We start from the raw sequence: 12,699 nt of genomic DNA on the forward strand, positions 1-12,699 counted from the left end.
TAATAGAACGTCATTAATTAGTGACGCTGACATCTATTAAAATGATCATAAGCACAAAACACTGAAGGTAAACAGTTTCCATCAGGGAGAACCGAGTGGCTCTGAAATCACTTTTTACACACAAGCAAAGTTTCAGTTTCAGATTTATTTACAACTTAGTTCCAAGTTTAAGTTGAATAAAAACTGGCTTTAAACTCAGGATCACAGATGAGCTCCTTTACTATGTTGATCTGTAGGCGTCTGTTCATAAACATAAACCAGTCCAAACTCATTTACTATAAAATGAAATGGTGTTTGTAGAAATTCAGAAAAAAGCCGCGTCAGTCTCGACTGCATATGTGGACATATTCTATATTGTGCTCTATTTACACAAAGTTAGGTTAGTTCATCATTTATGTTGAACAGACTCTCCCAAAGTTTTACGCTGCTGCGCTGACGTTGAACCGCGTGCTGCACTGGGTCGGTATGACCAACAGGTCAAAACCAGCTCTAAACAAAGAGACCGCTGGGCCCTGATTGGTGCTCTGGTTTTGCGCTTCTTTCGTTTTTACATGTTACGTTTTTATACGGAAAATGGAAAAACTTAAGTACAGATACACAAAAAATACTTAGGTACAGAAACTAATTACATTTACTTAGTTACTGTCCACCACTGAGCAAGACACCTAACCCCCAATTGCTCCCCGGGCGCCGTGCATAGGGCTGCCCACCGTTTCGGGCAAGTGTGCTCACTGCCCCCTAGTGTGTGTGAGTGTGTGTGTGTGTGCGTGTGTGTATGTATGTGGTGTTTCACTTCACGCATGGGTTAAATACGGCGGTGGAATTTCCCCGTTTGTGGGATTCAAAAAGTATCGCTTAACTTAATAAGGTCACCAGCAGGGCTCAAAATAGCAACTAGTGGTCTCAGTACAGTAACCTGCCACCTCAATATAGTATCTCGTGACCTCAATATATTTGTTTGTGCCCACGCCATATAAAAAACATAATCACCACGTCACCTTATGGGTGGTCTCGAAATATTTCTGTAACCCACTGGTTGCTCTTTGACCGGTGACGTTTGACGCAGCCGAGCGCGGAGAGGCGGGGATCACGCGCAGATGAGTGCGAATCCACGGGACTGGACGGAGCTTCGCGGTCGCCGTTGTGTTTGAACCTGGCTTGTTGGCAGAACCCAGCACAGTCCTGGCCTTACCGAGCGAGCGGGTGTCCTTTTCTTCGTGGTGGTTTGTGATGTATGAATGGATAGTTGACGGGCTGTCGTCGCTCTTCGTGCCTTTTTCTGGAGAGAGTTTGGCGGTGTGGCCTACCAACGGTAACGGGGACGGGAAAGCGCCACTGCGAACCAGCACCAGCGAAACACAGCACCAACAGCAGGAGCACTACAGGCCTGCCAAGCGAAACTATCAAAGGTGAGTGCGCCATTAAGCAGCCTGTCTTTCTCACTGGTCTTCTAGCACAAACCTCAGAGCTTACGAGCAGGACTGTTGGCTAACGTTGACCAGCGCTGACTGGTTTCATCGCACATGCTAGCTAGGTTAGCAAACACAAGCTAACCAGCTAGCGTCATTTGTGTCAGGCTAGCTGGTAGCACCGGACTGGCTGGCTTGTTTTGTCAGGTGTTCATGTAATGAGTTGATAATTTCGTGGAAAAATCGTTTTAAATTCATGAGCTCATTTTAAATCAGCGGTTAAGCAACCTGGCCAGCTAGCCGGTGCAGCTCAGCGAGCTGCTTACAGACAAAAGCCTGTTATGTCAACAGTCGCGGCGTTTCTCACTGACGCGACACTGGACAGTGGCAGCGAAGTTAAACAAAAGTAAGCTGAACTTATTCAACAGCCACAATAACCCGGGAATAGTAGCTAAGAAACGTCCCTTTCGGGGCACATGCAGTTAGATGTGTTGAATAAGTTAATCTAATGTTATGAGCTGAAGGTGTTGATGACTTGTCCTGTCTTCTGCAGTGTACACTCTCCTGATGGCGTATCTGAGGACCTGGAGACCAAAAGACCAAGACGAGGTATCTAGATACCCATTCATCACCCAAACTGCTGCACCTTTTGTCACTCTCTGCTTCACTAGTGCGGGCTCTGCTAATCCAGTCCTATGGGACCCTCAGCCAGTCCACATCATAGCTTTCAAATACTAGAACACTGGCTTTCTGAGATCCTCTCCTGTTTGCACACTGGCCGTTTTTCTTTTTCATACCTAAGCCACATAATGGACATCTAGAGTGAGTTTAAAGGTGCTATGATGAACACTGATGATCACTGCATTAGCTGAACGTATACCGAAGCGTGTACCAAAGTCCACTGAGCTGTTGAAAGCTTATCTTAGCAGACTGGCAAAACACTGAAAAACAGCATCTAGGTACAGTTCAAGCCAAAGACCCTAACACATTTACTGGCTGCTGCTCATCATAGACCAAACACACTGTTATCAGTAGGGTTATGCAGTTTAGAGGTCTGCATGGATATGAAACTCCGAATCTGACCTGTACCCTTGACTTTGAGACTCGACCAGACCCTGTTGAACCTAATTCGAACCTAACCTAAACCCATTTACAGTGTGTAGAAGGATTGTTGCTGGCATAGTTTTACAGTGCCTAGCTTTGATACTAAGAACTAGGGTTGAATAGTTTTGAGAAAATGTCTGTTTCTTTTTCCTGACATACATTATTGACTATATAAATGTTGATTGTTTTATAAATAAAGGTCTGCATTAATTTACTGTCATTAGTGCTGCTACCTTCAGGAATGCTTAGCACACTTTGGGATAACTTCACAAGCAAGGGGAAAGATTTTCTGAGACCTCTCCACTAACACGATCTTCTGTAGCATGACCTCATCTGATATGTATTGAACTTAATACTTGGGTTTATTTAGGGGCACCTTCATCCATTACTCAAACTCTGAAGATATTCCGAACGCAGCTATGAACTGTAATATTTTGAATGAGAGAAAATACACGTGAGTTCATGAAGTTCACACATTCTTTTGGATTAAAATAAATCCACTATATTCACTCACTGGCAAGCAAAGAGAAATTAGTTGGACCCAAACCCTGTGTTGTACATGAAAAATTGTCCCAGTATTGTTATGGGCCCCCATCAGGCTTGGTTCGGGTGGCAGACGTACTGTAATTATGGGCCAAGAATTACATGTAGTCTTATCAAGTTTTATCACCTTTTTCCTGCTGGACCTCTTTCCCTGCACTTTTCAAAAAGGTACATCCATGTTTAAGGATATGAATCGGCAACCAGCTTCAGGCTCGCCCAAGCAGCTAATGTTGGTTTGTTTGCGTGGCTGTTGAATACTGATGATTGATAATAGGAAGCTGTTTAATTTAATTTATTGTTTCATCCAGATTTACTATTATTTAGCAAATAGTAAGCAAATAGTTCACCCCTATATAGCAAAATACTAATGAGGTAGGGATCCATTTTGGTGAAAGCCGCTGGTTATCTGGTCTATTTGTGTCAGGAAATGGGACAGAAACAAAAATATGGGCTGCTGTTCCATAGGACTGGATTGAGATACAAGCGCAAGTTGCATAACATTTTAAAAGATTGTCAATTATGATTCCTGATTGTGTGTCTCTGCAGATGTGATTGTACAAGTGGTCAAGAAGACTTTTGCAGGGATTGCAGGGTTGCTTCGGCTGCGACAGCACAAGAAGTGCCATTATGCAAATGACAAGGAGCATAGAGGAACACAGGTTCTGCACCTTAAAGCTTGATCGAACCTGTCAAAAAATATAAAAGTTTTGCACAAGTACTATGTTTCTTACATTGTGCTTTGCACCCTTAACACAGGTTGGACATATTGCTCTTATGGGAATTGATGAAATTCACAGCAACAGCCTAAATAAGTGGATGATCAGTGGTGATGTTAAAATGGGTAAGTGTCATTTAATGGCCACATCATGAGTTTCATATTACAGGCTTGTGCATTTTTTTATTTTTATTTTTTTTCTGCTGGTTGAGTAGGTCAATAGAGAAGGGTCCCCAGTGATTTTGTCTTTTTATGTCTACTTCTTCAGAAAAACAGAAAGAAATCGGGTTTACCTGTAAAGAGAGGACTGTGTCGAACTTCTACCAGAATGCACAGTCAAGCATAAAGAAACCTGAGTGAGTACTGATGATATTTTCAGTTAACCCTTGTGTGGTGTTGATGTCTTGTGTTATTGGTGTTTTCAATGTTTACCCCAAAAAAATGAATGTGATTTTTATTTCAACCTCACGTTCCTTGGCCTTTGCATCTGCTATTTTTTCATAATTTGTTATGGCTGTATTGATTTCAACAAACACTTAAGTGATGGGTCCACCAGACCAACTGAGTAACAAACACATCTACACCACACAAGGGTTAAGGCCAGGGAACATGTCATTGTGTCACCAGAGGATCCTGTACAACAAAACTGATGCACTATAATGATTTGACCTTCCTCTTGTATATCAGTGGAGCAATCCTATATATGGGAAACCAAGATAAACAAAGAGAGTGGCCACACAGGAGGTCACTGCACCTGCTGCCTTCTCGTACTGGACTGGGGCTGCCTGAAATGGAGCCTCCCAGCCGCACTCACAAGCCATGCCTTGCAGTGGAGGAGGTAGGGCACACACAGCACCTGACACCTAGGTGTCTGATTTTCTCATTTTTATCTTAAGGGAATGCTTTTGTTAAAGAAAAGAAGAGAAAAACAATACTCTAACAGATGGACACTACAGATTACATTAGAATGTAATCTGGCATCCTTGTGTGTGCACCTGAAGAGGAGTTGGTTTCTGTGGGGCAGGTGAAATTCAACTCAATGAAATAGCTGTCTGCGGTTACATACAGACATTTTGCTAATTTTTAGTTAATATTAATTCATTTTGTCTTCTCAACCAGTATCAAGTCTGCATGAGCAGTAGGGTATTTCACAAAGCAGAATTCCTCAGTAACATAGATAACTTGAGCCCAAAGATGAGGACTCTGCAGTAGGAGTGTTCCTCAGCTCTTTTCCTATTGGACAGGCTTGACTTTGGCCTAACACTTTGTTCTGTGAATTTCCCTGTTGTGGGATTATCGTATCTGGCTAAACTTAGAATTCCTTCTTTGTGTGACACCCTCTGGATTACGTTTGGTTCTTCGTTTAACAATTCTTTTAAGTGCTAACACATATTTTTGGTTTGTGTTGTAATTAAGGCGCTGAAGGAAAGTGACCGAGAACACTACAGGAAGCTGGTGGAGATGGTCTCGGAAAAATACTCAAAGAATAAACCACTACCATTTGGACGGGTAAAACCGCCAAAGTAGGAACATATTCAGTAATTTGGTTTTCTTTTATATTATGTGTCTATTTTTTGTAAGGTTTGTGACCCCTAAAGATAATGTTATTCTCTTTATTAGCTAATTGTATTTGAAACATTAGCACTTGAGTGTGCATGGTTATTTATAAGCTAAGTATTATTTATTTATTTATTTATTTATTTTTAAATTATTTATTTTTTATTCTTTTAGCACATCTTTTTCCTTGGATGGGCATAAGTCCTTTAACCATACCGCCGAGATCAGTAAACCTGCTCCGATTAGAGGTGAGCTCACCTGTGTCTGTTTCTCTTTCACACATACACAGTCTATTGAGTGATACTTGAGAATTGGCTCATATTGCCTTTTAAATGGTTTCTTTTCCTCTGTAGTCAATCCCAGTGTGTCAGTATGGAGGGGTTCAACTTCAGTAAATTGCACAAAGGATAGGTAATTTGAATTTTTTGTGCTGTCTCCATAAGCCTTCTTCCATATTTGTGGTTCTTCTCCCATCTTCTAATATGTGCTATATGGTTGACCTTCTGTTGCAGGTTGGTTGATGTTGCTTGCAGTGCACCGGTCAGCGGTGTCAGAGACAAGAAACCAGATGATCTATCTTCCAAGAAAACGGTGGTAAGGAATGTTGCACTCTAATACTACACTGTAAGCTTTAAAGACTGAGTAATGCTTTCTTCGTTGGAAATTTCCACACAGAGTGCTTTACATTGACATATCTATACCTCTTTGACTTTGTTTCTCTCTCTGTCTCCAGCCAGTGGATGTGGATCTCTCTGTAGAGGTAGAGACCCGGTTGAATCTGAAGGAGAGAGAGACCGTTTCAGTGTCCCAGACAGCTGCGCAAACACATGAACCCATCCTTGACACAGGGAGGCGCTGTGATGAGGAGTTCCCCAGACTAACAAAGGTTAACTAACCTAAACTACTGTGCCTCCTAATTATTTGATAGTTGTGAGCTGTTCAATATTGTCTCTTACATTTGGGCAAATAATTACTACCATATCGTGTGTCTTATATATTTCAGGAGATGCAGCACGAGGTGAGCGCTGCTCTTGCACAGAGAGATCCGAACCTGGTCTTGAGTAGTGCTTTCAAACTGCGCATCACACAGCGAGATCTGGCAACACTACAGGAGGGCAGCTGGCTCAATGATGAGGTACCATATACAAGTACAGTCCTCTTGTAATACAAAGGTGCTCAAATCTGGACTTCAATCTGAATCTGTTTCTGGGTTAGGCAGTCGTCACACCGAATTGTGAAGTTGAAAAAAACTAGTACCTATTGTACAACTTGAGTATGATTGGATTTAAGTATCTCTGATCTAATGTAAGAGGAAATATATTAAGATTTGCCTTCCAAATCTTTTTGAATTTTCACAAGATTTAATTGCGAGATGCATGGATGTGGAAATTGTGGATCGATTCCAATATATGATATTTTGCCTGAGTATCTGCCAGTGCTGATACTATAGCATTTATATAATATTTATTAAGTGTAGAATTGGAATTAACTGTGTGTGTGTGTGTGTGTGTGTGTGTGTGTGTATGTATGCATGTATGTGTGTGTGTGTGTGTGTGTGTGTGTGTGTGTGTGTATGTATGCATGTATGTGTGTGTGTGTGTGTGTGTGTGTATATATATATATATATATATATATATATATATATATATATATATATATATATATATATAAAAATATAATTTTTTTTTCTTTTTCACACTCACACAGTATATATTGTGCAAATGATCTAATCTTGTATGCTTACTGTTTCTTGAAATGAAGTTTAGTCATATTAACAAAAACATTAAGAAAATTTTTCTGCTTATTCTATAAAGTTAGTGTTTCAGAAACACATGGCAGTGATGTATAATGTGGAGCAGTGATCTCCACTGCACAGGTTCAGTTGTAATCATTCTTTGCTTGAGTTGTGTGGGAATGCACCAAATCGTCTCCCTTCTTTCCCTCTGTAAGGTGATAAATTTCTACCTAAACCTGGTGATGGCACGCAGTGAGCAAGAGGCAGGTGGTATAAAGGTGTACTGCTTCAGCACGTTCTTCTTCCCCAAGCTTCATGGGGGCGGACATGCTGCTGTCCGCCGGTGGACCAAAGCTGTTGACCTCTTTCTGCATGACATCATCCTCATACCTCTCCACCTAGGCGTCCACTGGTCTCTTATAGTAAGTAAACTATAACATCACTGCCCTGTGCTGTAAACACTCTGTATTAACAGCTTGCTTTGGTAGGATTATGTTTAACCTTTTTCTTAAAATTTTGCATTTGAAAAAGTTTTGCATGAAAACCAGTGTCAGTGTTTAGAGTGAAAAATTTACATACTGATTTTGAATGTAGCACAAATGACACTCCTACTAGATTTTGACTCTATCTGTCTTGTTATAATCTGTTTAGGATGCACTGAGTGATGTAGGTTTGACACTAAAAGCTTCTGGTTCATTCTCTCTCTTGTAGGCTGTTGACTTCAGAACTAAGTCTGTGAGGTCATATGACTCCATGGGCCAACGGCATGGTGACATCTGCAACCTGATCCTGTGAGTGTACTGGCTGTGCTGCTACAGGAACAAACAGTCCATCATTCTGGCACTGGTTACTGGAGTCACACACGATGCTAACTGTTTGCTTTTCTCTTTTGTAGGATGTATCTGAAAGAGGAGTACAAGGTCAAGAAAGGCAAAGACCTGGAAGTCTTAAAGTGGACAGTGACCAGCATGCGTGCCACTGTAAGCTTGAGCACAAACCTGGATTGAGTGACTGAGAGTTTTCTGGTCAGTAAATAGGTGCAACACTCACTCTATCCAAAGCAATGGGGTAATTTTTTTTTTTTTTTTTTTTTTGTTTAAAACCAAATATGGCATTTCAGTCCATATGACCTCTAATGAAGGCCATGCATGTGAGCTGAAATGTTATGTTCTTAAACCAGACATTTTTTGTTGAGGATAGTGGTCAATCCACCTAGTATTGATCCACAGTATTGCACCTTTTTACTGATAACTTTTTTATATTTTGATAGCAACTCACTTTTACTAGAAGCACCTGTTTTCCTTCATCTTGTTTTGAGAATTTTCTTAACATTTTTGAAATAGGGACCTGTTCATGCAGTCCTTGCTGGTATGTAATGGTAATTCTGAACAAAAAAATTATCCATTTTTAGGAGGTTCCTCAGCAGAAGAATGGGAGCGACTGTGGTGTGTTTGTATGCAAGTATGCTGACTACATCGCCCGTGGACACCCCTTTACCTTCAGACAGGTAACACACATGCAGCAGAGAGTAACTTTAACTGTAAAACGCAGTGTTCAACAGCACAGCCATGGTTTTCGGCTCGAGCTCTGTTATAGCACAGTGAATTTAACAAGCCCAGTACCAAATGCACATTGTGTAATGGCTGTTGTTAGAGGTGGAAGTGAGACAGCGGGATCACGTTAGAACTTCTCTTTGGTTGACTATAGTGTATAAAATGAGCATCACTGCTTTCAGACTGGGCCTAGTTAGACAGCGAAATTTTGCACGTAGAATCAGTGAAGTACAGCATAATATTTGTTGTTTAAATACAGGCTTCTGTGATAAACACGTTTCTACAAATTCTTAATTTTGGCCATAGGCTTCATTGGTCAGTTCAGGTTTTTTGTCTGTTTATGCCTGGTTGGTGGGCTGAATAGGTGGATACATGTAAATGCGCTGGTGACATTAACAATTCAAAAGGTCCTTTTTGGGGCTTTATAAGATTGTGGAGTAAATTGTACATTTTAAAGCTTTAACATTGTTTGTTTTGCATACTACTTCAGTGTTTCATATAGTTCTGTTTTGAAAAGGAAATTAAGCTTTCTTTGTTTCTTTTTTCATAATATAGTTACGTTAGTAGTTTATTCTGGTTTATACTAAATATTCTTTATCCTATCTCTGATTCTCTGCAGTGTCACATGCCGTATTTCCGCAAGGCGATGATCTGGGAGATTCTGAAGCAGAAGATGCTGCAGTAGGTGTGTGACAAACAGGCTGAACTTGACCAAAGCCCAGGACCACAAAACGTTCATCCTCCACGTTTATCTGCAGAGATTTAGAACAGATGTTTGCTTTCGTTCTAGTATTGTGTCGCTCGTCGTACACTTTCCAATCAGCCTGATAACACACAATGGTGTGCTATTTTTTGTTGTCACTGGCATCTGTTGGCAGAAAGTGCTGATGGATTAGATCAGACAGTATGGCACTGGACTGGAGCATGTAGAGGCAAAATCAGTGGAGTTTTGGTTTTTTTTTTGTTTTTTTGGCAGCTTTGATGAAAAAGCACCTCATCATTCCTAGAATTGTCCCACCTCAGGATTAGCCTGTGTAGTCGCAAGGCCATTTCTGATTGGCTCTCTTGATTCTAGGAGAGCTAATGTTGGAGGATTTGAAAGCAGTGTTGAGTGTAAGATGGTCTTTTTAATATTTGCATGGGGATACAGAATTCGCACAGTTCTTTTTCCAGTATGACAGGCCGTGTAGACTGAACGGAATGGATGTACAGTATCTTTACACACTGGCTGCCATGTCTGAATGAGAAAAAGATTAACTATTTATTGCTACCGGAGTGAGTGAGTCTTAATTCAGCTGGATGTGAAACATACTTTGGACTGTTAATCGCAGACAGCAATCGTAAGCAAAGGCAGAAGTGAATGTATATGAGAACTATGGTACTTGAGCTGCATATTGCAGTGAAAGCAACAGTATTTATTCAGCGGACTGGTTTTGTCCTCACGTGTAAATACAAAGACCCAGCCCCAAGTGCCTTCATACAACCTTTTGTCCTTCTTTTTACTCTTCAGTACTAATTAGAACAGTTTCAAACACTGCTTAAATGGAACTGGAGACATTCTGTGTGCATGTTTGCCTCAGCTGAGGAACACAGGTCTGTATTATATTATAGGTTTGTATGATAAGTGTGATGATAAAGGAGAGGGATTCTTACATCTTTCATTTGAAGTCCTCTTTGATTATAACATGCTGTATTCATAATACAAGAAACAAGTGTGTTTTTGTTTTTCTTGTTTTGTTTTTGTTTTTTAAACGACTGAAAGCTACGAACAGTAACTCACGCCAAATGGTCATTCAACTGCCTTTCGTATGTGCTCTTTTGGAAGCACACAAGCAAGGAAAGACCTTTTTAAAAGGAGCAGAAAGTAGCATTTTCATCTTTTGCCTGTCATTTGCATTAGTGTGGCATATTTTTGGCTTGTCATTGATTTTGTGGTTGTTTGCTGAAGTATAGTAACCCTACATCTAGGGTTAAGGTCAAATATTCACACAACCACCCTTGAACCTTCAGTTCTCAGCAGAATTCAACATTCCATACCTGTTACCTTTGCGTAATATGCATAGTCCTAATGTTTCATCAGGTTTTAATGAAAAATTCTCCTTCTTGCTCCTTCCATTGGAATTGTAAACTGAAGTCAGCGAAAGTTCATTATTTATACAAGTTGCTCTTCTAGTTTTGGATGAGCTTGAGTATTGCATTATCTAAAACCTGTTCATATTTTGTGATTATTTGTGAGCGTGAGGAGAGTGAGAGTATGAGTATGAGGAGAGTGAGAGTGAGAGTATGAGGAGAGTGAGAGTATGAGTATGAGGAGAGTGAGAGTATGAGTATGAGGAGAGTGAGAGTGAGAGTATGAGGAGAGTGAGAGTATGAGGAGAGTGAGAGTATGAGCATAAGTTGAAGTGTGTGTTACTACAGAAGACTAAGGAGATTTTGATGCCTACTGTATATGTGCTGACATATTTGTCTTTCATGCAGATTGTTGGTTATTTTTTTAAGTAATAAAGAACTGGGGAACATATTTCTGCCTTGTCTTTTGATGTGGTTCAAATTTACAACCTGCCATGAGTGATCAGTTACATGATAAAAGGGTCGGGCAATATAATTTGTTATTGTGGTAGTTTTTTTTTTTTAGCCAGATCACCCACCTGTACTTGCTACTAAAGAGAATTCTACTGATTTAATAAAAATCTGCATAGATTTTTCCATGAAAAGCTGAATTATTCACAACGGTTGTTTTAAGGACTAGACATCCAAAGCCAATTCATCCAGTTCAACACCTCTAAAAGCTGGGGAGCTGGAGCCTATCCCAGCAGTCATTGGGTGAAAGGCAGGAGACACCCTGGACAGGTCACCAGTTCATCGCAAGGCAGACAGACAAAGATACATTTACACCCACACTCACACCTAGGGGCAATTTAGCATATTACACCAGGACCACTATGTTTAAAATTTTGAAAAATCGGTGGAATTCCCCTTTAACACAAAGGAAACATTAGATGTAATGACCATCTTGCACCACCAGATGTCATACCAGGTCTCATAAATGTAGTAGCAGAGATACAGTCTCTGAAAATAATGTAATAATTGTCAAGAAAAATACTGCAGTTGTCCATCCTAAAGTCTTGAGTTAAGAAATGAGCACAGTTTCAAACTCAGTTATCTCAAGTCAAAGTGTTGTGGTGTGATTTGTGTAGATAAGTGTATAACAAAGTGTCAATCACAGTAATGCGGTCATCTAAATCAGTATCGCACCATCAGCCCAATGTTTTATTAGAATAACAATAATAATTTAATAAAACAACAACAACAAAACAGCTCCATAAAGTGCGAGAGAGAGCGAGAGAAAGCCAGAGAGAGAGAGAGGGAGAGAGAGAGGGAGAGGGAGAGAGAGAGAGAGAATGAGATCAGCAGGAAATCAGCAGGTTTCATTGATCCATTTGTGCTGGACTGTGGAAGGAATGGCTTCTTCCTCATCCCTGTGTCCCAGAACAGCAGCGTGGTGTGGAACGTTTGTCTTGGTAAACACAAGTATGGAAAACAGTAAAACTGTTTAACTTCAGAAAAACAAACTCAGGTCAAACTCCGGGATTTGAGAGCCTTGTGCGTTTCTCCAAATTCACTTGGTCAGCGCACAAACGCGTGGCCTGTTTCACTGATTAAAGCTAGAACCTTAAACCTCTACTGGGTGTGTTTTACTGCAACCGTCCATCTTCTGCTGGGTGTCCACTGCTAAGGACTGTCGGTCAGGACTGTCCAGTTATTAAACGAGTGTATCTCTAATTAAAATCCCCCTCTGGCGCTGCTGCTTCCCCACAGCAGCTCGTGGTCCGTGGCCGCCTTGAGAGGGACGACAGGGGCCACTCGTTTCCAGTTCTGGACGGCAGGTCTTTCTCCAAAGCAGCCAAGGGCAGCAGAGAACTTGTAGAGGGGAGAGTTACAGCCTGTAATGTCTTCGGCTTTCTCAAACGCTAGAGGGCGTTCAAAGCTTATAACCGCTTAAACATTCTACATATTAAAGAATTCATTTTCCAAACACAGAACAGCATCAAACATTTCAGCGCCGCGGTTCTGTTTTTACGA

The 12,699-nt window shown here is 40.8% G+C and overlaps 1 protein-coding gene across 1 annotated transcript; it reads left to right on the forward strand.

Moving 5' to 3' along the window:
• Window positions 1-1,068: 1,068 nt before the first annotated feature.
• senp2 (SUMO specific peptidase 2) lies at window positions 1,069-11,137 on the forward strand. The gene is made up of 17 exons (XM_017703668.2): window positions 1,069-1,409; window positions 1,963-2,018; window positions 3,603-3,715; window positions 3,813-3,897; window positions 4,040-4,127; window positions 4,459-4,609; window positions 5,188-5,294; window positions 5,503-5,576; window positions 5,682-5,739; window positions 5,841-5,922; window positions 6,062-6,214; window positions 6,332-6,463; window positions 7,279-7,485; window positions 7,775-7,854; window positions 7,959-8,043; window positions 8,475-8,570; window positions 9,236-11,137. The coding sequence occupies exons 1-17, from the start codon at window positions 1,231-1,233 to the stop codon at window positions 9,299-9,301; spliced, it is 1,812 nt and encodes a 603-aa protein (XP_017559157.1). The 5' UTR covers window positions 1,069-1,230; the 3' UTR covers window positions 9,302-11,137.
• Window positions 11,138-12,699: the final 1,562 nt, after the last annotated feature.

The sequence above is a fragment of the Pygocentrus nattereri genome, chromosome 30 (assembly GCF_015220715.1).
Source record: "Pygocentrus nattereri isolate fPygNat1 chromosome 30, fPygNat1.pri, whole genome shotgun sequence".
Lineage (NCBI taxonomy): Eukaryota > Metazoa > Chordata > Actinopteri > Characiformes > Serrasalmidae > Pygocentrus > Pygocentrus nattereri.